Source organism: Mobula birostris, chromosome 5, assembly GCF_030028105.1.
Source record: "Mobula birostris isolate sMobBir1 chromosome 5, sMobBir1.hap1, whole genome shotgun sequence".
Taxonomy (NCBI): domain Eukaryota; kingdom Metazoa; phylum Chordata; class Chondrichthyes; order Myliobatiformes; family Myliobatidae; genus Mobula; species Mobula birostris.
The window spans coordinates 100855082-100876783 of NC_092374.1; the positions used below are offsets into that span (position 1 = coordinate 100855082).

Below are 21702 nucleotides of genomic sequence, written 5' to 3' on the forward strand. Positions count from 1 at the left end.
TGTGATACTGTTGCAAATAAGTTTTTCATTCCACCTGTGCATTCGTGGATTGACGTGGATAACAATTAACTCGACTTTGATTTGGATGAATAAAATGGAGAGAGGCTGTGAAGGGGAGCAGGAAGATAGGTTTTGCTCCAGTAGGGAGAAACCGAACTGGAGTGGAGGGGTCTAAGATTCTTAGTAACTGGAACAAGGGTGGGGGAGAATTCTTTCTGTCACCGAAAGCTGATGAAGTTTGGGCTGAAGTCCTGGCTTTGGTCTAATTTTCACAGGCGAGGGGGAAGGTAATGATGAGGAATCAAGGAGACAGCAGAAGGACATAGACAGATGAGAAGAATGGGCAATGAGTAGGAGATGGAATACAGTGCAGGGGTTAGTATGTTTGTATTGAGTTGGTGGTAAGGAAGGCAGATGCAATGTTAGTATTCTTTTTGAAAGGACCAGACTATAAAAGCAAGGTTGTGATGTTGAGGTTTTATAAGACATTGGTGAGAGTAGTGAGCAGTTTTTGGTTCCTTATCAAAGAAAGGACATGCTGGCATTGAAGAGGGTCCAGAGAAGTTCACAAGAATGATTGCCAGAATGAAAGGGTTAATATATGAGGAGTGTTTGATGGTTCTGGCCCTGTAGTTAGTGGAGTTTAGAAGAATGAGGGGGGGATCTCATTGAAACTTATCTAATAGTGTGCATGCAGAAGAGGATATTTCCAATAGTGAGGAAGTGCTGGACCAGAGGGCACAGCCTCAGAAAGGAAGGGCAACCCTTTAGAATAGAGTTGAGGATGTATCCACAGAGTTGGAGATTGCAGGAAGTATTAGAGGCAGTTCCTAGCAGAATTTAGCACCAGTTTTAAATAGTGAGTGGTACCTGTCTGCAGACCAGGAAATGACTTGGTTTATTAGTAACTTAACAAGGGCCAATAAAAAGTAGTAAGGTATAAGCAGAGCTGCCATTGTTGGACTGGGCCAGTGTTAGAGTGGTCAGGATTTAGTTCAACAGGCTTCAGCGAGAACAGAGAGAGGCTGAGGGTGCTAAATCTTTTAAGTCACTTATTTGATTGTAGAGCTTAAGCTTGAGAAGTTAGAGGTTTATCAAGTGTAGGCAGGATGGTAGTTAAGGCAGTGGAATGCTTCTCCTGCTAGATGTGGGGTTACAGGGTACCTAACAGTCTCCCTGATGACTACATCTACAGGAGATGCACACGACTTCAACTCCTGACCGACAAGATGAGGAGCTAGAGTTGGATGTACTCTGGACCATCCAGGGGCTGAAAACCTCAGATGAGACATTTACTGAGGTGGTCACACCCAGAGTGCAGGTTTCAGATAGTAGATGGGTGACCACCAGGAGAAGTAAGGGGAGAAAACAGTCGGTGCAGAGTTCCCCTGTGGCCATTCCCTCAGTAACAGGTATACTGCTGAGTGAATGACCTACAAGGAGCCAAACCAGTGGCTCAGTCGCTGGATCTGATGCTCAGCAGGGAAGGGCAAATCAAGCAGAGTGATAGTGATAGGAGTTCCAACAGTTAGAGGAACGGACAGGAGATTCTGTGGCCAAGAGATAGAGGCCAGAATTGTGTGTTGCCTTCTAGGCACAAGGGTCCAGGACAACTGAGAACAATTCTTAAAAGGGAAGGTGAGCAGCCACAGTTCATGGTGCACATTGGCACCAATGACATGGGTAGAATTTGGGAAAAGGTCCTGCACAGTGAGTGTAAGAGGCTGAAGAGCAGGACCTCTAAGGTTGTAGTCTACGGAATACTCCCAGTAGTCAGGACAGGAATAGTATGAATGAATGGCTGATGACCTGTTGCAGGGGCAGGGATTGCACCTAAATTGGAGGGAAACCAATGTCCAGCCAGGAGGTTCCCTCGAGGGTTTTTCTGGGGATGGGAGCCAGAGCACGAGGTCAGACAGAGGATGGAACTCAAGAAGGGAATTAGGAAAGCCAGGAGGGGCCATGAAACGTCATTAGCAAGAAAGGTTAAAGAGGATCCCCACACATTCTAGACATATGTAAGGGGGTTTCGACTTTTATGTTACTGCGGACGCTAATTAGACCCCGAGAGGGGCGTTTGGCGAGGAGAGGAGACGGAGACGGACTCGTGTGGAGCGTCTGGTCAACCACCGTTGTTGGTCCCAGGCTGAGGTGGTCCAAGGGGTCGCAGGGTGAAGAAGAAGGTCCTTGAGCTCCAACTGTTTTGTGCACGAAGAGATTGAACTTTGATAAGTGTGGCGCCTTTTATTTTCCTTTTATATTTTATTCTCTCTTAATTATATAGTTCCAGTAATATCTATAAACTGTAAATCATTTAATCGTATCTGGTGTATTGTCTGTTATTTGGGCGGGGTGGGGTACATCACACAGCATCCACACAAACAAATTATCCAGTTTGGCGGGGCGGAGGCTGTTTCCCCAGACGACAGCGAGCCGAGCGACCCTGAGGGTGGCCGGGGGGGGGGGGGGGGGCTACACATACATCAAGAGCAAGTAGATAACTAGGGAGAGGGTAGGATCACCCAAGGAAGGGGTGGGGGGGAGGAACACATTTGCTTTGATGCGGAGGACGTGGGTGAGTACCTTAATGAGTACTTTACATCAGCATTTACCAAGGAAAAGGAGGTGGAGGATAGGGAGATCAGTGCTGAGCTTGCTAACGTGCTAGGACATTTCAAGGTAAAGGAGGAGGTAGTGTTGGGTCTCAGAGCATTAGGATGAATAGGTCTCCAGGGCCTGATGGGATATATCCCAGGTTATTGAGAGAGGCAAGAGAAGAGATTGCTAGGGCCTTGACCAATATCTTTCTGTCCTCTCTAGCCATGGGTGAGGTCCCGGAGGACTGGCAAGTAGTTAATGTTGTTCCATTATTCAAGAAGGGAACCAGAGATGATCCTGGAAACTATAGACTGGCAAGTCTCACGTCAGTGGTAGGAAAGTTACTGGAGAGAATTCTTAGAGATAGGATTTATGAGTACTGGAAAACCAGGGCTTAATTAGGGAGAATCGGCATGGCTTTGTGCAGGACAGGTCGTATTGATTGAGTTTTTGATGAGATGATGAGGGTGTTGATGAAAGCAGAGCTCTGGATGTTGACTACATGGACTTTAGTAAGCCATTTGACAATATCCCTCATGAAAGGCTCATCCAGGACATTAAGACCCATAGTGAATTGGTTGTTTGGATTCAGAACTGGTTTGCCCAAAGAAGACAGAGGTTGGTAATTGAAGGGTTTACTCCAGTTGTGATTACTGGTGTTCCAAAGGGATCTGTACTGGGACCTCTGCTGTTGTGATGTATATAAATGATCTAAATTAAAATATAGATGGGTGGGTTAGTAAGTTTGCAGATGATATGAAGGTTGTGGATAGTGTAGATGACTGGCAAAGAATACAGTGGAATATAGATCAGTTGCAGATATTGGCAGGGAAACGTCAGATTTGAAGTGTTAAGCTGGCCAGACATGAAGTGTTGCGCCTTGGTAGGTCAAAAGTAAAGAGACATAGAACACTGTTAAGGGCAAGTGCCTTAACAGGGTTGATGAGCAGAGGGATCTTGAGGTCCAAGTTCATAGCTCCCTGCACAAATTGATAGGGTGGATAAGGCGGCACACAGCATGCTTGCCTTTATTAATCAAGGCGTTGAGTTCAAAAGTCAGGAAGTTAAGTTGTAGCTTTATAAAACTCTAGTTAGGTCGAATCGGGAGTATTACATACAGTTCTGGTCACCCCATTACAGGAAGGATGGCGAGGCTTTGGAGAGGGTGCAGAAGAGATTTACCAAGATGCTGCCTGGATTAGAGGACAGGTGCTATCATGAGAAGTTGGGTTGAGTGCTGGGGGTGGAGGTGAGATCTGATAGAGGTTTATAAGATTATGACAGAGTAGACAGACAGCATCTTTTCCCAGGGTTGAAATGTCTAATACCAGAGGGCATGCACTTAATGTGGGAGGAGGTAATTTCAAAGGAGATGTGAGAGGCGAGGATTTTACACACAGAGAGTGGTGGGTGCCAGGAATGTGTTGCCTGGTGTGGTGGTAGAGGCAGAAACGTTAGGGTCTTGTAAGAGACATTTAGATAGGAACATGAATGTGATGAAAATGATAGGCTATGGGCATTGTGTAGGTAGAAGAGATTAGTTTAGTAGCCACTTCAATACTAATTTAATTGGTGTGGCACAACACTGTGGGCAGAAGGTTCTGTTCCTGTGTTGTACTGCTTTATGTTCTACAAATTTCTTTGCCACAGATGGCTGTGGAAGCTGAATCATTGGGTATAGTTAAAGCAGAGGTTCATAGGTTCTTGATTAGTTAGGATGACAAAGGTTACAGGGAGAAGACAGAAGATTAGGGTTGAAAGGGAAAATAATCAGCCATGATGGAATGGTGGAACAGAATTTATGGGCCAAATAGCCTAATTCTGCTCTTATTTCTTATATTATTGGTTCACTGCCTGAGGGGGTAGATAAAGCAGTGACTCCCTCATGGTAAACTTCAAAAGGGGGTACTGTATATAGATCTGAAACCTCGTGTAATTGAAGGTCATGGGAGCCGCTCCAGCAGAGACCTGTGACAGATCAGCTACGCACATACTGAAGGTCCAGATAGGTTTGAGAGACCAAGTGGCCTCTCCCACTCCAGTTTTCTGATGTAGGAAGCAGTTCCCACAGTCAGATATGGAGCAACAATGACTGGATGCTCCGTTTTAGTCAAGCTGGTTGAGGGAAAGAGTAACGCAACTCAAAAAATGCCCTTCAGCCCAAATGGTGCATGCCGACTGTTGGATTAGAGTGTAAAATTGTTATTTTTCTCATAGCTTAATCTTCCTGCACTTGCTTGCATTTTTTTATAATCATCTAGAAATGTGTAATTGTTCAGTGAAGTTTTCAGTTAATTATAGTGTAGCTGAGTCTGTATTTTTCTAGAAGCTAACACAGACAAATCACTGGAGGAACTCAGCAGGTCAGGCAGCATCTATGGGGAGAACGAGTCCTGATGAAGGGTCTTGACCCAAAACGTCAACTGTTCATTCCTCTCCATAGCAGCTGCCTGAACTGCTGAGTTTCTCCAGCATTTTGTGTGTGTTTCTCTGGATCTCCAACATCTCAGAACCAGAATTGGAATCAGATTTAATTTCACTGGCTTATGCCATGATATTTGTTAACACTGTGGCAGCAGTACATTGCAATACAAGACAACAGAAAAAAAACCTGTGAGTTGCAGTCAGAGGTCATGTCCTGGGTGTTGGGCATCCCTGGTGATGGACACCACCTTTTTGAGGCTTCGCTCCTTGGAGATGTCCTGGATACTACAGAAGCCAGTGCCCAAGATGGAGCTGACTAATTTCATAACTCTCTGCAGCTTTTTCTGAGCCTGTGCAGTAGCCCCTCCCTACATACCAGACAGTGATGCAGCCAGTAGGAATGCTCTCCACGGTACAACTATAAAAATTTGCGAGTGCCCTTGGTGACAAACCAAATCTCCTCAGACTCCTAATGAAGTACAGCCGCTGTCTTGTCTCCTTTATAACAGCATTTTTTCTAGAAACTTCTTGGTTTTTCTGCCTCTTTTGAATCTGTCTATTTCAAGGTTACTTGTTATGAGGGAATATCTTGTCTGAGCTAGTTTTGTTCTTTGTTTCTTTTCCTTTGTTGCTTGCTCTTGTAATGCTCAATAAATGACCTAAGCAACAAGTTTTAAGCCTGATCTTGATTTCCGAAGAACGTCTGAATCACAAAAACAGTAAAATCCAACACAATCGAGGTGCCCACCTAAGCTAGTCCCACTTGCCTGTGTTTACCTGTCCAAGTATCTTTTAAATATTACTAAAGTAGCTGCCTCAATCATTTCCTCTGGCAGCTCATTGCATATACAGACTACCTCTGTGTAAACAATTTTCCCCTCAGGTCTCTGTTAAATCTCTGCTCCTCTCACATGAAACCTGTACTGTCTGGTTGTTAATTCCCCAAATGTGGGAAAGAGGCTGATAGATTCACTTGATCTATACTTGGAGGTCGGTGACCAGTGTTATTCCATAGGGATCTGTTCTGGGACCTGATTTTTGTGATTTTTTTTATAAATGACTTGGATGAGGAAGTGGAAGGTGGGTTAGTAAGGTTGCAGATGACACAAAGGAGGGGGTTGTTGTGGACAATGTAGAAGGTTGTTGTAGTTACAGTGGGACATTGGCAGGATTCAGAGCTGGGCTGAGAAGTGCAGATGAAATTCAACTCAAAGTGTGAAGTGATTCATTTGGAAGGTCAAACTTGAAGGCAGACTACAAGGTTCATGGCAGGCTCTTAGCAGCATGGAGGAACAGGGGGATCTTGGGGCCCACGTCCATTGGTCCCTCCAAGCTGCCATACAGGTTGATAGGGCTGTTGAGAAGGCCTATGGTGTGTTGGCCTTCATTAGTCACAGGGCTGAGTTCAAGAGCTGTGAGATTATGCTGCTATGTTAAAAATCTGGTTAGAATACACTTCAATTATTGTAACACACACACACACACACACACACACACACACACACACACAAAGTGCTGGAAGACTCAGCAGGCCAGGCAGCAAATGATTGTGTTCAGTTCTAGTCAGAATCAGAATCAGGTTTAATATCACCGGTATATGTTGTGACATCATTATAGGAAGGATGTAGAAGGTTTTGGGAGGGTGCAAAGGAGATTTACCAGGATGCTGCGTAGATTAGGGAGTTTATCGTACGAGGACAGGTTGAGTGAGCTAGGGCTTTTCTCCTTGGAGAGAAGGAGCGAGAGAGGTAACTTGACAGAGGTGTAGAAGATAAGAGATATAGATCAAGTGGACAGTCAGAGACTTTTTCCCAAGGCAGAAATGGCTAATACAAGAGGGTATAATTGTAAGGAGATTGCTGGAAAACACAGGAGGGATGTCAGAGAATAGTGGGTGCATGGAATGCTCATCAGGGGTTGTGGAAGAGGCAGATACATTAGGTACATTTAAGAGACTCTTGTATAGACCATAAGACATAGGAGCAGAATTAGGCCATTCAGCCCATCAAGTCTGCTCTATCATTTTATCATGGCTGATCCGGATTCCATTCAACCCCATATACCTGCCCTTTCACCATACCCCTTGATGTTCTGACCTATTAAGAATCTATCAACTTCTGCTTTGAATATACCAATAAGACCATAAGGTATAGGAGTAGAAGTGGGCCATTCAGCCCATTGAGTCTGCTCTGACAATCGATCATGGGGTGATCCACTTCATCCAGTCATCCCCACTCCCCTGCCTTCTCCCCAAACCCTTTGATGCCCTGGCTAATCAAGCTCCTATCTATTTCTCACAGACTTGCCCTCCACCACAGTCTGTGGCACAGCATTCCACAGATTCACCATTCTTCAGCTAAAAAAAAATCCTCCTTACTCCTGTTCTAAAAGGTTGCTCCACAGTTTTGAGGGTCAGCCCTCTAGTTCTGGATAACCCCACGAGAGGAAACATCTTCTCCATATCCACCCTATCTAGTCCTTTCAACAATCAATAGGTTTCAATGAGATCCCCATGCATTGTTCTAAATTCCAGTGAGTACAGGCACAAAGCTGCCAAACGTTCCTCACAAGTTAACTCCTTCATTCCCGGAATCATCCTCGTGAACCTCCTCTGGAATCTCTCCAATGACAACACATCCTTTCCGAGATATGAGGCCCAAAACTGTTGACAATATTCCAATTGCAGCCTGACCAGTGTCTTATAAAGGCTCAGCAATATCTCCTTGCTTTTATATTCTACTCCCCTTGAAATAAATGTCAACATTGCATTTGCCTTCTTCACCACAGACTCAACTTGTGAATTAACCTTCTGGGAGTCTTGCACGAGGACTCCCAACTCCCTTTGAACCTCCGATGCTTGAACCTTCTCCACATTTTGATAATAGTCCACACCATTGTTCCTTTTACCAAAATGCATTATCGTACATTTCCCAACACTGTATTCCATCTGCCACATTTCTCCCCATTCTTCCAATTTGTCTAAGTCCTGCTGCAATCACATTGCTTCCTCAGTATTACCTACCCCTCCACCTATCTTTGTATCATCTGCAAACTTCGCCACAAAGCCATCAATTCCATTTTCCAAATCACTGACAAACAATGTGAAAAATAGTGATCCCAATACGGACTCCTGGGGAACACCACCAGTTACTGGCAGCCAGCCAGAAAAGGCCTCCTTTATTGCCACTCACTGCCTCCTGCCTGTCAGCCCTTCCTCTATCCATGCCAGTATCTTTCCTGTAATGTGGTGGGATTTTATCTTGTTAAGCAGCCTCATAAGTGACACCTTATCAAAGGCCTTCTGAAAATCCAAGTAAATGACATCCACTGTCTCTCCTTTGTCCACCCTGCTTGTTACTTCCTTGAAGAATCCTAACAGATTTGTCAGGCAAGATTTCCTTTTACAGAAACCATGCTGACTTTGACTTATTTTATCATTAGAGTCGGAGTACCCCGAAACCTCATCCTTAAAACGAATAGACTCCAACACTTTCCCAACCACTGAGGTTAGGCCAACTGGCCTATAAGTTTCCTTTCTTTTGTCTTCCTCCTTTCTTAAAGAATGAAGTGACATTGGGAATTTTCCAGTCCTCCGCGACCATGCCAGAATCAAGTGATTCTTGAAAGATCATGACAAATGCATCTGTCATCTCTTCAGCAGCCTCTCTGAGGCACATAAGTGATTGAAACGTGGAGGGCTATGTGGGAGTAGGGTGAAGTTTTGGGACAACCTGTGTGTGCTGAAGGGCCTGTACTGTTCTATGTTCTGTACCACCAAACACCAGGGAGAACAGCTACCGCTCAGAAGCCAGCTGGTGTCTCTGGCATTCATCTGCCTTGCTCTTCCGAACTGTGACCACTGGATCCATTACATCCATCCAAGAGGGCAGGTACTTGTAACCGATACACCTGGTAATTGAAACCCCATCACGAGGAGATCGGAGGATGCAGACTGAATTTCTGTTCAACGTCAGTCATGTCTGTGGAATCTATTTCTCTGCTGAGGTTTACTTTGCAAGCAACAGAGATCAGGATACAGTTCCCAGCCAGCCCCAGCATTAAAAACAGTGGGAAGATAAGATTCTCCTTAAGACAAAGATAACAAGTTTATTAGGTACACTTGCTAGTTAATGCAGATATCGAATCAGCTAATCATGTGGCATCAACTCGATTCATACAAGCACGCAGACATGGTCAAGAGGTTCAGCTATTGTTCAGACCTAATACCAGGATGGGGAAGTATGATCTAAGTGGCTTTGACCATGGAATGATTGTTGGTGCCAGACAGGGTGGTTTGAATATTTCAGAAACTGCTGATCTCCTGGGATTTTCACACACAATAGCTTCTAGAGTTTGAAGAGAATGATGTAAAAATAATAAAACATCCAATGAGCAGCAGTTCTGTGGGCGAAAATTCCCTGTTAATGGGAGAGGTCAGGAGAATGGCCAGGCGTGTCCCTTTCTCATTGTTACCATTAGGGTGGAGGTACAGGAGCCTGAAGACACACATTCAATATTTTAGGAGCAGCTTCTTCCCCTTTGCTATCAGATTACTGAATGGACAATGAACCTCCATGTTTTCGCCTCTCTTTTTGCACTACTTAATTAATTTTATGTGTGTACGCTGGTTTCTGTGGCGTGAAGCGACTGAGAGTAGAAGACTCCCCCCCGGATAGGACGCCAGTCTATCGGGAGGTGCTCAGGACAGAATTAAACTTTAATACATATCTATATAAAGTGGCATGCTAAAGTTTGGGCACCCCTGGTCAAAATTTCTTTTACTGTGAATAGCTAAGTAAAAGATGAACTGATTTCCAAAAGGCATAAAGTTGAAGATGACACATTTCTTTAATATTTTAAGCAAGATTACTTTTTTATTTCCATCTTTTACAGTTTCAAATTAACTAAAAAGGGAAAGGGCCAACTGTTCTATTTTAACTTCATCAGTCCACAGGACTCATTTCCAAATTGCATCAGGCTTGTTTAGATGTTCCTTTGAACCTTTTGAATAGAACTTTTTGGCTGCAATGAGCAAAGGTATGTTTGGAGACAAAAGGGTGCAGAATTTCATGAAAAGAACCCCTTTCCAACTGTTAAGCACGGGGGTGGATCGATCATGCTTTGGGCTTGTGTTGCAGCCAGTGGCACGGGGAACATTTACTGGTGAGGGAAGAATGAATTCAATTAAATACCAGCAAATTCTGGAAGCAAACATCACACCATCTGTAAAAAAGCTGAAGATGAAAAGAGGATGGCTTCTACAACAGGATAATGAACCTAAACACACCTCAAAATCCACAATGGACTACCTCAAGAGGTGCAAGCTGAAGGTTTTGCCATGGCCCTCACAGTCCCCCAACCTAAACATCATCGAGAATCTGTGGATAGACCTCAAAAGAGCAGTGCATGCAAGACGGCCCAAGAATCTCACAGAACTAGAAGCCTTTTGCAAGGAAGAATGGATGAAAATCTCCCAAACAAGAATCAAATGACTCTTAGCTGGCTACCGAAAGTGTTTACAAGCTGTGATACTTGCCAGAGGGGGTGTTACTAAGTACAGCCATGCAGGGTGCCCAAACTTTTGCTTCAGGCCCTTTTCCTTTTTTGTTATTTTGAAACTGTAAAAGTTGGAAATAAAGAAGTTTTCTGGCTTAAAATATTAAAGAAATGTGTCACCTTTAACTTTATGCCTTTTGGAAATCAGTTCATCTTTTACTCGCTTAGCTATTCACAGCAACAGAAATTTTGACCAGGGGTGCCCAAACTTTTACATGCCACTGTGTGTGTCTGTGTCTATATATTACACACACATTTCTTATTGTAAATTATAGTGTTTTTATGACATATCCAGTGTATAACTGCCGCAAAACAACACGTTTCATGACATATTAAATCTGATTCTGACACGGATCGTAGACTAGATTAAGCTGGCAGGCAGGTGGCAGTAACTTGGGTAACCACACGTTACTACAGTGGTGTGCAGAAGAGCATCTCTGAACACACAGCATGTTGAACCATGAAATGGATGGGCTACAGCAGCAGAAGACGATGAGGTACAGGAGCTAACTAATAAAGTGGCCACTGAGTGCATATCTCAAATGTTCCTAGAGATAAACTAGGCCAATGCAAATGCCCCACTTTGGGGCACTGGGTAGGGAGGCTCTTCAAGATGAGATCTCTGGGTGGACATTAAAGAACCCGTAGCTGGTTCTGAAGAATGCAGAATCCCACAGTGTCCCAGACAAGCAAGAGGAGTCAGTAACCCCTCAAACATCACTGCTGAGGTGTTAGAAGAATATGGGGGGGGGGGATTGTCATTAAAATCTACTGAATATTGAAAGGCCTGGAAAGAGTGGACATGGAGAGGATGTTTCCTGAAGTGGGGGAAAAGGAATATTCCTTTAGAATAGCAATGAGGAGGAATTTCTTTAGCCACAGGGAGTTGAATCTGTGGAAATCATTGCCACAAATGGCTGTGGAGGCCAAATCATTTGGTATATTTAAAGCAGAGGTTGATAGGTTCTTGATTAGTCGGGGCATCAAAGGTTTCAGGGAGAAGACAGGATAAAGGGGTTGAGAGAGATAATAAATTAGCCATAATAGAATGGCAGAGGAGACCTGTTGTGCCAAATAGCCTAATTCTGCTCCTCTGTCTCATGGTCTTGTGGTCTCCAACCATAATCATGATTGTGTGACCTCACCATCTGAAAATCCTCAGCTGCCTCTCACTTCTAAAGCAGGCCCTTGGCTTTTAGGGATGTCCAGTGCTTTGGTCTTCATGTCATTGGACCATTCACTGGCCAATGGGGTTGGGGACTGCCGTTGCCATTGGTGAGATAGCCCAGCATGCTCTGTGACTGTCATCAGCTCCCGCAGGCTCAGGTGTGGGGATGCACTAGGGTTATGGGGTTTCAGTGGAGGAGGAAGCTGGGTGGGGGTTGAGGAGAGAGGCATTGTATACACATCAAGGCTTGGGCTTTTGGTGTCAGGGGAAAAGTTTGGAACCACATGAACACAGAATGATATAGCACGGTAAAGGCCCTTAAGCCCACAATGTTATGCCCTTCCTTTAACCTACTTCAAGATCAGTCGAACATCACTAACCCCTCCAACACAGCCCTCCATTTTCTTTTCATCCATGTGCCCAAGGCTCTTAAATGTCCCTAATGAATCTGCGTCTACTACCACCCGGCAACGTGTTCAATGCACCTAACAAACTCTGTGTTCAAAACAATTACCTCTGACATCCCCTCCTATATTTTCCTCCCAACACTTTAAAGTTAATTTCTCTTGTATTAACCATTTATATACTGTGAAAAATGTCTCTGGCTGTCTACTCGATCTATGGCTCTTATCACCTTGTACACTTCTATCAAGTCACCTCTCATCCTCCTTCGCTCGGAGAAAATCCCTAGCTCGCTCAGCCTAGCCTCATAAGACATGTTCTGTAATCCAGGCAGTATCCTGGTAAATACACCCTCTCTAAAGCTTCAAGTCTTCAAATCAGCTGGGGAAAGCTGCCACTAGCCAGCACTTCCAGAGCCTTCCCAGTCTCACACTGTCACTGCTGTGAAGAAACCTGGAACCACTTCCCCAATGGGAGCGGGCCAGGGGGCCTTTCAAATTCTCATAACCCTTCCACCATATTGATCTACAATGGCTCCGCTGAATAAGATAGGTGGAATGAGCTGGGGCTTTTCTCTTTGCAGCGAAGGAGAATGACAGGTGACTGCATAGAGTTGTACAAGATGATAAGAGGCATAGACAGAGTGGAGAGCCAGTGACTTTTTCCCAGGGTGGAAATAGCTAATACGGGGGCGGGAACGGACATAATTTTAAGGTAATTGGAGGGAAGTATAGCAGGGAAGTCAGAGGTTAAGGTTTTTTTTTACGCAGGGAGTGGCAGGTACGTGGAATGCCCTGCTCGTGGTGGTGGTAGAGCCATTTAAGAGACTCTTAACATAGGGTCATATATGATAGAAAAACGGAGGGAAGGTTAGATTGATCTTAGAGTAGGTTAAAAGGTTAGCACAACACCGTGGGCCGAAGGGCCTGTACTATTCTATGTTTTCTAGCCTGAATTGAGAAGATTCTGGAGTTTGGAAGTGATCTGCCCCCCGAGTTTAACAGAGTGAGAGTACATACTCCCACCCCACGCTCCCCACTGCGTGTGCTGAGATCCATATGTTAGGGGCAGGGACGGGTATGAGTCTCAGAATAAAGTTCACATTTGAGATGATGGGCAGGATAGAGAGAAAGACAGAAAGAGAAAGTTAGAGAGAGATGAGGTGCGAGAGCGAGAGCGTTCTGCACGGAGTAGGTCAGGAGCAGAGGGGCCGAACGGTTGCTGCCTGTGCCCGGGTTAGATCATCTCCTCGTGCACTCCAGTCCGTTCACTCACCCCAGCTGGTGCCGCTCCGACCCAGGAACTCCTGTGTCCTGGGGTTCCACAGGAACGCCTTCCACTCTTCTACTGCCTGACCGCGCGACTTCTCGCTCGGGGCCATCTTCACCGGCACTGGGTGGGAATAACGGCGGCGTTGTGCGTTAGAGAGAGCCGCTGCCTCCCGCCCCGCAGGCTGACAGCCCTCTTCCCCTGAACCCGCCCGGGTGTCAAGCCCGGAGCTGCGCACACTGAGCACCTGGCGCGGACCGTGCGCTTTATAATGCCCAGGCCACGGTGTTACTTGCAAATCCGCGCCCCGCCCCCGTATTAACATCACTACATTGCAAACTGCTGTTTTTTTCCCTGAGTGGGGCCGGTTGAAATAAAGCAGCAGACGCTGGAAATCTAAAATAAAATTGAAAGTCTATCGGCAGGTCGTCAAGCAGCATCAGTGGACGGTGGGGCGCAGTTTGACATTCATGTCAGCGAATGGCAATGAGAAAGGTTTTAAAGGTTACCTGTACATCAAAACATACAGTGAAATGCATCATTTGTATCAACGACCAACACTGTCCTGCCCAGATGTGTCACCACACTTCGGGTGCCAACATAGCATTCCCACAAATTACTAACCCCACTGTACGTGGTTGGAACGTGGCAGGAATCCCCAGCACCCGCAGGAAAACATACAAACTCCTGCCTCCGCTAACGGTCATGGAAATCCTGGGACAATCTCCCCTCGTTCTCCTACACTCCGGGGGATAAAGTCCCAACCTTCCCTGCAACTGTTATTTTCCAGACCTGGCAACATCCTCGGAAATTTTCTCTGAATCTTGTAGCTATCTTTTCTGTAGGTAGGTGACCAGAACTGCACACTATATAGCCCGTGAGCCAGTAGGCTTGTTCCGTACCATCTGAGGGGAATAATGCTCATAGTGATTTTTGGCAAGGTATTCATCTCTAGAGTTAGAAAATACATGATAGCATTGCACCAGTGGTAGCTTTATTACTTCAAATAAGTAATCACTTTTTGTATATATTCCATATTAACCTCAGTACAGCAGAAAATGTTACCTCCCCCCCAAAAAAAGGTAAAAAACCTCATTTGGAGAGATTTCTGGAATTTTATCAATGTCATGATATTTTCCATATTGTTGTATCAAATCAAAACAATCTTAAGCTTTTATCATAGCATATAGAATTACAGTGCAATAATTCAAATGTGGGGTTCCTAGGCCCCATTTGGTTGTAAAATGAATATATTTAATCAAAGACTGCTTTCCATACTTTGTTTTCCATACTTTCATAACCTATTAATAAACATAATAATTTTCCAAGTCTTCCACATCTTCTACATCTTCCACATCCTCATCTAAACTTTCCACACTCTCTGAGGTGGATGCCTGGTTCTCACAGTCTGCCAGTCTACACATGTCAGTACACCTGAGGCCGTTTGCAACACACATACATCTTGAGAGTGAACACTTTTTTTGGACAGTTACAGGCCAGTAGATCCAGGACGGCATTGGGTGCTGGCTGGCCTTCCATCCAGTGCACCACCAACTGTTCAGCTTCCTCTTCTCTCTCCATCTTCCATCCTCTGCCAACGGGGCTTGGCACTTGTGGGTCCTTCTCCAAACATCTTTTCCATATACCAGCCTGGTAGTTGGCTCACTGTGCATGTTTTGCTAAGCAGTCCTTGCATGGTGGGAGTTGATGACTTTTCGATTTCACCTTTTTTGGCACAGAAAAGGTGATACCTGGGATCATTGACCTTGGTGGTTGATGCTTTTGGGGCACGCAGGAGACATGTAAATGCCTCCAGTTTGTCCATCAGTTCTGGGGAGACGTCCCATTCCTGACCCAACTCTAAGAATGTGTCCTGAGTTTCTCTGTTGCTGGTCAGAAGCTTCAGGGCACTTGTCTTCCCTTTACCTGCAAAAGCGCTTACAGTGACACATATCCTGTATGTGCATGCAACCCGATGAGAGCCCTACAAACCTCTATGCCAACAGTGGCAGCAACCTTCCTGATGTCTACAAGCCTTGTACGGGTTCTAGTGTCACACTTCTGGAACAATGCGGCCTGTATCTTCTCACAAAATGCTAAAGACATGATAAAGACATCTGTGTCTTCTGAGCAGATCACTACAGATTGGTAACTCCCTCTTGTGGCATGGGCAGCATGGAGAAGTAGGCGGCCATCTGCTTCTTCTTTTTGATGCTGAAGAGCTGACACCTCCTCACTGTCTTGAGATGTGATACTGTAACAGTTGTCATTCACAGTTGCATACAGAATCTTCTCCTGCAGCTTCGCTCTGTACTCCGCCTTCCTCCATTCATGGACTATGAAGCTAATGAGACAATTTTTGTTACTGACTTTGGTCAAGAAGCTCCTCCACTGCCTCACCAAGCCTGTGATACCTTGTACCTCATGACCAGTCTCTTCACCCCGTAGAGAACTTCCACTATTCTTGATAGAGTTCTCCTTGTATGTGTCGAACACAACATCTATTCTGCTGCTCTGACTGCCTTCCCTCAGAGCCATACCCAGAATTGTTGTGGCAACATCTCTGAAAGTAACTTGATCACCTTTCACTCTTTGGACCAAGTTCATTCCATCAACCACTGTAGCAGAGTTTCCTGGGAGTTGCTCTTCTACTGCTACATTTTTCTGCAAGGTTGTGGCTAAAGTAGCTGTACTTGTCTTTCTCGGCAATCCTTCTGGTGTGGACAGGGCCCAGGACAATGGTCCAAGGGGATGAGAAAAGATATCCTCCATACGTAGACTGCACCCAAATGCCATCACTGTGATGCGTCCAAACAAAGACCTGTCTGCTTTCAAGATGCTAGGTATACATGGAGAGGTGGTAAATTGGATTAGACATTGGCTCAATGGAAGAAGCCAAAGAGTGGTGGTAGAGAATTGCTTCTCTGAGTGGAGGCCTGTGACTAGTGGTGTGCCACAGGGATCAGTGCTGGGTCCATTGTTATTTGTCATCTATATCAATGATCTGGATGATAATGTGGTAAATTGGATCAGCAAATTTACTGTTGATACAAAGATTGGAGGTGTAGTAGACAGTGAGGAAGATTTTCAGACCCTGCAGAGGGACTTGGACCATCTGGAAAAATGGGCTGAAAAATGGCAGATGGAGTTTAATACAGACAAGTGTGAGGTATTGCACGTTGGAAGGACAAACCAAGGTAGAACATACAGGGTTAATGGTAAGGCACTGAGGAGTGCAGTAGAAAAGAGGGATCTGGCAATACAGATACAAAATTCCCTAAAAGTGTCGTCACAAGTAGATAGGGTCGTAAAGAGAGCTTTTGGTACATTGGTCTTTATTAATCAAAGTATTGAGTATAAGAGCTGGAATGTTATGATGAGGTTGTATAAGGCATTGGTGAGGCCGAATCTGGAGTATTGTGTTCAGTTTTGGTCACCAAATTACAGGAAGGATATAAATAAGGTTGAAAGAGTGCAGAGAAGGTTTACAAGGATGTTGCCAGGACTTGAGAAACTCAGTTACTGAGAAAGGTTGAATAGGTTAGGACTTTATTCCCTGGAGCGTAGAAGAATGAGGGGAGATTTGATAGAGGTATATAAAATTATGATGGGTATAGATAGAGTGAATGCAAGCAGGCTTTTTCCACTGAGGCAAGGGGAGAAAAAAACCAGAGGACATGGGTTAAGGGTGAGGGGGGAAAAGTTTAAAGGGAACATTGGGGGGGCTTCTTCACACAGAGAGTGGTGGGAGTATGGAATGAGCTGCCAGATGAGGTGGTAAATGCGGGTTCTTTTTTAACATTTAAGAATAAATTGGACAGATACATGGATGTGAGGTGTATGGAGGGATATGGTCCGTGTGTAAGTCAGTGGGACTAGGCAGAAAAGGGTTCGGCACAGCCAAGAAGGGCCAAAGGGCCTGTTTCTGTGCTGTAGTTTCTATGGTTTCTATGATCGCCCTCCCATTTGATTTCACTTCTCTCTTCTTGCACTTATCACTGAATGTTTTCAGCTTGTTGGTTTTCATTGGGTCATGGAATTTCTTTGCTGGTGGGTCTTCCTCTAGTCTCTCATCCTTGAAGGTTGCATAGCATTGCTCACCAATCTCATATGCCTTCATCAGGTCATAGGCAAAGCACCATGGAATTATGGTTCTTAGAGCATGGAGGTTACCATGCAAGCTACTACTGCTGCAATGCTATCACATATACACTAGGGGTGTATACCTTGCCAAAAATCACTGTAAGAATTATTCCCCCCAGATGGTACTAGTGGCGCAAATTTGGGGTCCTGGCTCATGGGCTAATACTCTGAATTTGCCTCACCATCACTTCATACAACTTCAATATAACTTCCCAGCTCCTGTACTCGATACTTTCATTTTTGAATACCAGTACCTCACTACTTTTGTTCACTTTTCGTTCTACTTATTTCATTTTATATAATGTTCAAAGTAAGGTTATCAGCAAAGTATGGGTACAACCCTGAGATACATTTTCTAGTGAACATATCAATAAATCCATTGGGGGGGAAAGAGAGAGAGGGCTGGAGTGGGGGGGGGGTAGAGACAACAGTGACGGCTGGAGTGGGGGGTATGTGACAACAGAGATGGCTGGGGTGGTGGGGTATGTGACAACAGAGATGGCTGGAGTGGGGGGTATGAGACAACAGAGATGGCTGGGGTGGTGGGGTATGAGACAACAGAGATGTCTGGAGTGAGGGGGTATGTGACAACAGAGATGGCTGGGGTGGTGGGGTATGAGACAACAGAGATGGCTGGAGTGGGGGGTATGAGACAACAGAGATGGCTGGGGTGGTGGGGTATGAGACAACAGAGATGTCTGGAGTGAGGGGGTATGTGACAACAGAGATGGCTGGGGTGGTGGGGTATGAGACAACAGAGATGTCTGGAGTGAGGGGGTATGTGACAACAGAGATGGCTGGAGTGAGGGGGTATGTGACAACAGAGATGGCTGGAGTGGGGGGTATGAGACAACAGAGATGGCTGGAGTGGGGGGTATGAGACAACAGAGATGGCTGGAGTGGGGGGTATGAGACAACAGAGATGTCTGGAGTGAGGGGGTATGAGACAACAGAGATGGCTGGAGTGGGGGGGCATGAGACAACAGAGATGGCTGGAGTGGGGGGTATGAAACAACAGAGATGTCTGGAGTTGGGGAGTATGAGACAACAGAGATGGCTGGAGTGGGGGGTATGAGACAACAGAGATGGCTGGAGTGGGGGGTATGAGAAGACAGACATCTGGAGTCGGGGGGGTAGAGACAACAGAGACGGCTGGAGTGAGGGGTATGAGACAACAGAGATGGCTGGAGTGGGGGGTATGAGAAGACAGACATCTGGAGTGGGGGGGTATGAGACAACAGAGATGGTTGGAGTGGAGGGTATGAGACAACAGAGACGGCTGGAGTGGGGGGGTATGAGACAACAGAGACGGCTGCAGTTGGGCGGTATGTAACAACAGAGACGGCTGGGGTGGGGGGGTATGGGAAGACAGGCATCTGGAGTGGGGGGATATGAGAAGACAGACATCTGGAGTGGGGGGGTAGAGACAACAGAGACGGCTGGAGTGGGGGTGTATGAGACAACAGAGACGGCTGGAGTGGGGCGGTATGTGACAACAGAGACAGCTGGGGTTGGGGGGTATGAGACAACAGAGACGGCTGGAGTGGGGGTGTATGAGAAGACAGACATCTGGAGTGGGGGGGTATGAGACAACAGAGATGGCTGGAGTGAGGGGTATGAGACAACAGGCTCGGCTGGAGTTGGGGGGTATGAGACAACAGAGACGGCTGTAGTGGGGGGGTATGATACAACAGAGACGGCTAGAGTGAAGGGTATGAGACAACAGAGACGGCTGGAGTGGGGGGTATGAGAAGACAGACATCTGGAGTCGGGGGGGTAGAGACAACAGAGATGGCTGGAGTGGGGGGGTATGAGACAACAGAGACGGCTGGAGTGGGGGGTATGAGAAGACAGACATCTGGAGTCGGGGGGGTAGAGACAACAGAGATGGCTGGAGTGGGGGGTATGAGACAACAGAGACGGCTGGAGTGGGGGGGTATGAGACAACAGAGACGGCTGCAGTTGGGCAGTAGGTAACAACAGAGACGGCTGGGGTGGGGGGGTATGAGAAGACAGACATCTGGAGTGGGGGGGTATGAGACAACAGAGATGGTTGGAGTGGGGGGGTATGAGACAACAGAGATGGTTGGAGTGGAGGGTATGAGACAACAGAGACGGCTGGAGTGGGGGGGTATGAGACAACAGAGACGGCTGCAGTTGGGCGGTAGGTAACAACAGAGACGGCTGGGGTGGGGGGGTATGAGAAGACAGACATCTGGAGTGGGGGGATATGAGAAGACAGACATCTGGAGTGGGGGGGTAGAGACAACAGAGACGGCTGGGGTCGGGGGGTATGAGACAACACAGACGGCTGGAGTGAGGGGGTATGAGAAGACAGACATCTGGAGTTTGGAGGGTATGAGACAACAGAGATGGTTGGAGTGGAGGGTATGAGACAACAGAGACGGCTGGAGTGGGGGAGTATGAGACAACAGAGACGGCTGGAGTGAGGGAGTATGATACAACAGAGATGGCTGGAGTGGGGCGGTATGTGACAACAGAGACGGCTGGGGTGGGGGGGTATGAGACAACACAGACGGCTGGAGTGAGGGGGTATGAGAAGACAGACATCTGGAGTTTGGAGGGTAGAGACAACAGAGATGGCTGGAGTGGTGGGGTATGGGACAACAGAGACGGCTGGAGTGGGGGGTATGAGACAACAGAGACGGCTGGAGTGAGGGGGTATGAGAAGACAGACATCTGGAGTTTGGAGGGTAGAGACAACAGAGATGGCTGGAGTGGTGGGGTATGGGACAACAGAGATGGCTGGAGTGGGGGGTATGAGACAACAGAGACGGCTGGAGTGGGGTGGTATGAGACAAAGAGACGGCTGGAGTGGGTGGTATGAGACAACAGAGACGGCTGGAGTGGGGCGGTATGTGACAACAGAGACGGCTGGGGTGGGGTGGTATGAGACAAAGAGACGGCTGGAGTGGGGGGGTATGAGACAACTGTGATGGCTGGAGTGAGGGGTATGAGACAACAGAGATGGCTGGGGTGGAGGGGTATGAGACAACAGAGACGGCTGGAGTGAAGGAGTATGATACAACAGAGACGGCTGGAGTTGGGGAGTATGAGACAACAGAGACGGCTGGAGTGAGGGGGTATGATACAACAGAGACGGCTGGAGTTAGGGAGTATGAGACAACAGAGACGGCTGGAGTGAGGGGGTATGATACAACAGAGACGGCTGGAGTGGCGGGGTATGAGACAACAGAGACGGCTGGAGTGGGGGGGTATGAGACAACAGCGAGGACTGGAGTCGGGTGGGGGGTATAAGAAGACAGAGACTGCTGGGAGTTTGGGGGAGGAGTGACGTCAGAGACCCCCGGGAGTGGGGAGAGATGGCAGAGAGCTCAGGAAGTAGGAGTAGTGAGTGGGGGAGGAGGAGACATCATGGAATCCTGGGAGTAGGGGGGGGAGGGAGACAACAGAAATTCCCAGAAATGGAGAGAGAAGACAAAAACTCGGGGGGGGTGGGGTAAAGGAACCCTGCGACTGGGGGAGAGGGAGACAAGAGAGGCCCCTGGGAGTTGGGGGTGGGGGAGAAAGACAATAGAGAATCCCGGGAGGGGTGTGGAGGGGGATGGTGGAGATTCCAGGAATGGCGGAGGGAGAGACAGAGAGCTCTGGGAGTTTGGAAGGAAGAGCAATGACAGAGAGCCCCGGGAATGGGCAGAGACGATAGATACCCTGGGAGTACTGGGGTGGTGACAGAGACCCCCGAGAGTGGGGAGAGACGACAGGTACCCTGGGAGTACAGGGGTGGTGACAGAGACCCCCGAGAGTGGGGAGAGACGACAGGTACCCTGGGAGTACAGGGGTGGTGACAGAGGCCTCCGAGAGTGGGGAGAGACGACAGATACCCTAGTCATAGTTATACTTTATTGATCCCAGGGGAAATTGGTTTTTCTTACAGTTGCACCATAAATAATAAATACTAATAGAACCATAAATAGTTAAATAGTAATATGTAAACTATGCCAGTAAATTATGAAATAAATCCAGGACCAGCCTATTGGCTCAGGGTGTCTGACCCTCCAAAGGAGGAGTTGTAGAGTTTGATGGCCACAGGCAGGAATGACTTCCTATGACGCTCTGTGCTGCATCTCGGTGGAATGAGTCTCTGGCTGAATGTACTC

General features: G+C 46.7%; 1 protein-coding gene across 2 annotated transcripts in view; it reads right to left on the reverse strand.

The window, feature by feature from the left end:
- Window positions 1-13662, reverse strand: part of LOC140197309 (sodium/potassium-transporting ATPase subunit beta-2-like) — a 40834-nt gene extending 27172 nt beyond the window's left edge. For both annotated transcript variants that reach the window (XM_072257252.1, XM_072257251.1), the window contains exon 1: window positions 13424-13662. In XM_072257252.1, the coding sequence (XP_072113353.1) occupies window positions 13424-13529 (106 nt within the window). In that variant the 5' untranslated portion in view covers window positions 13530-13662. The remainder of the gene's footprint in view (window positions 1-13423) is intronic.
- Window positions 13663-21702: the final 8040 nt, after the last annotated feature.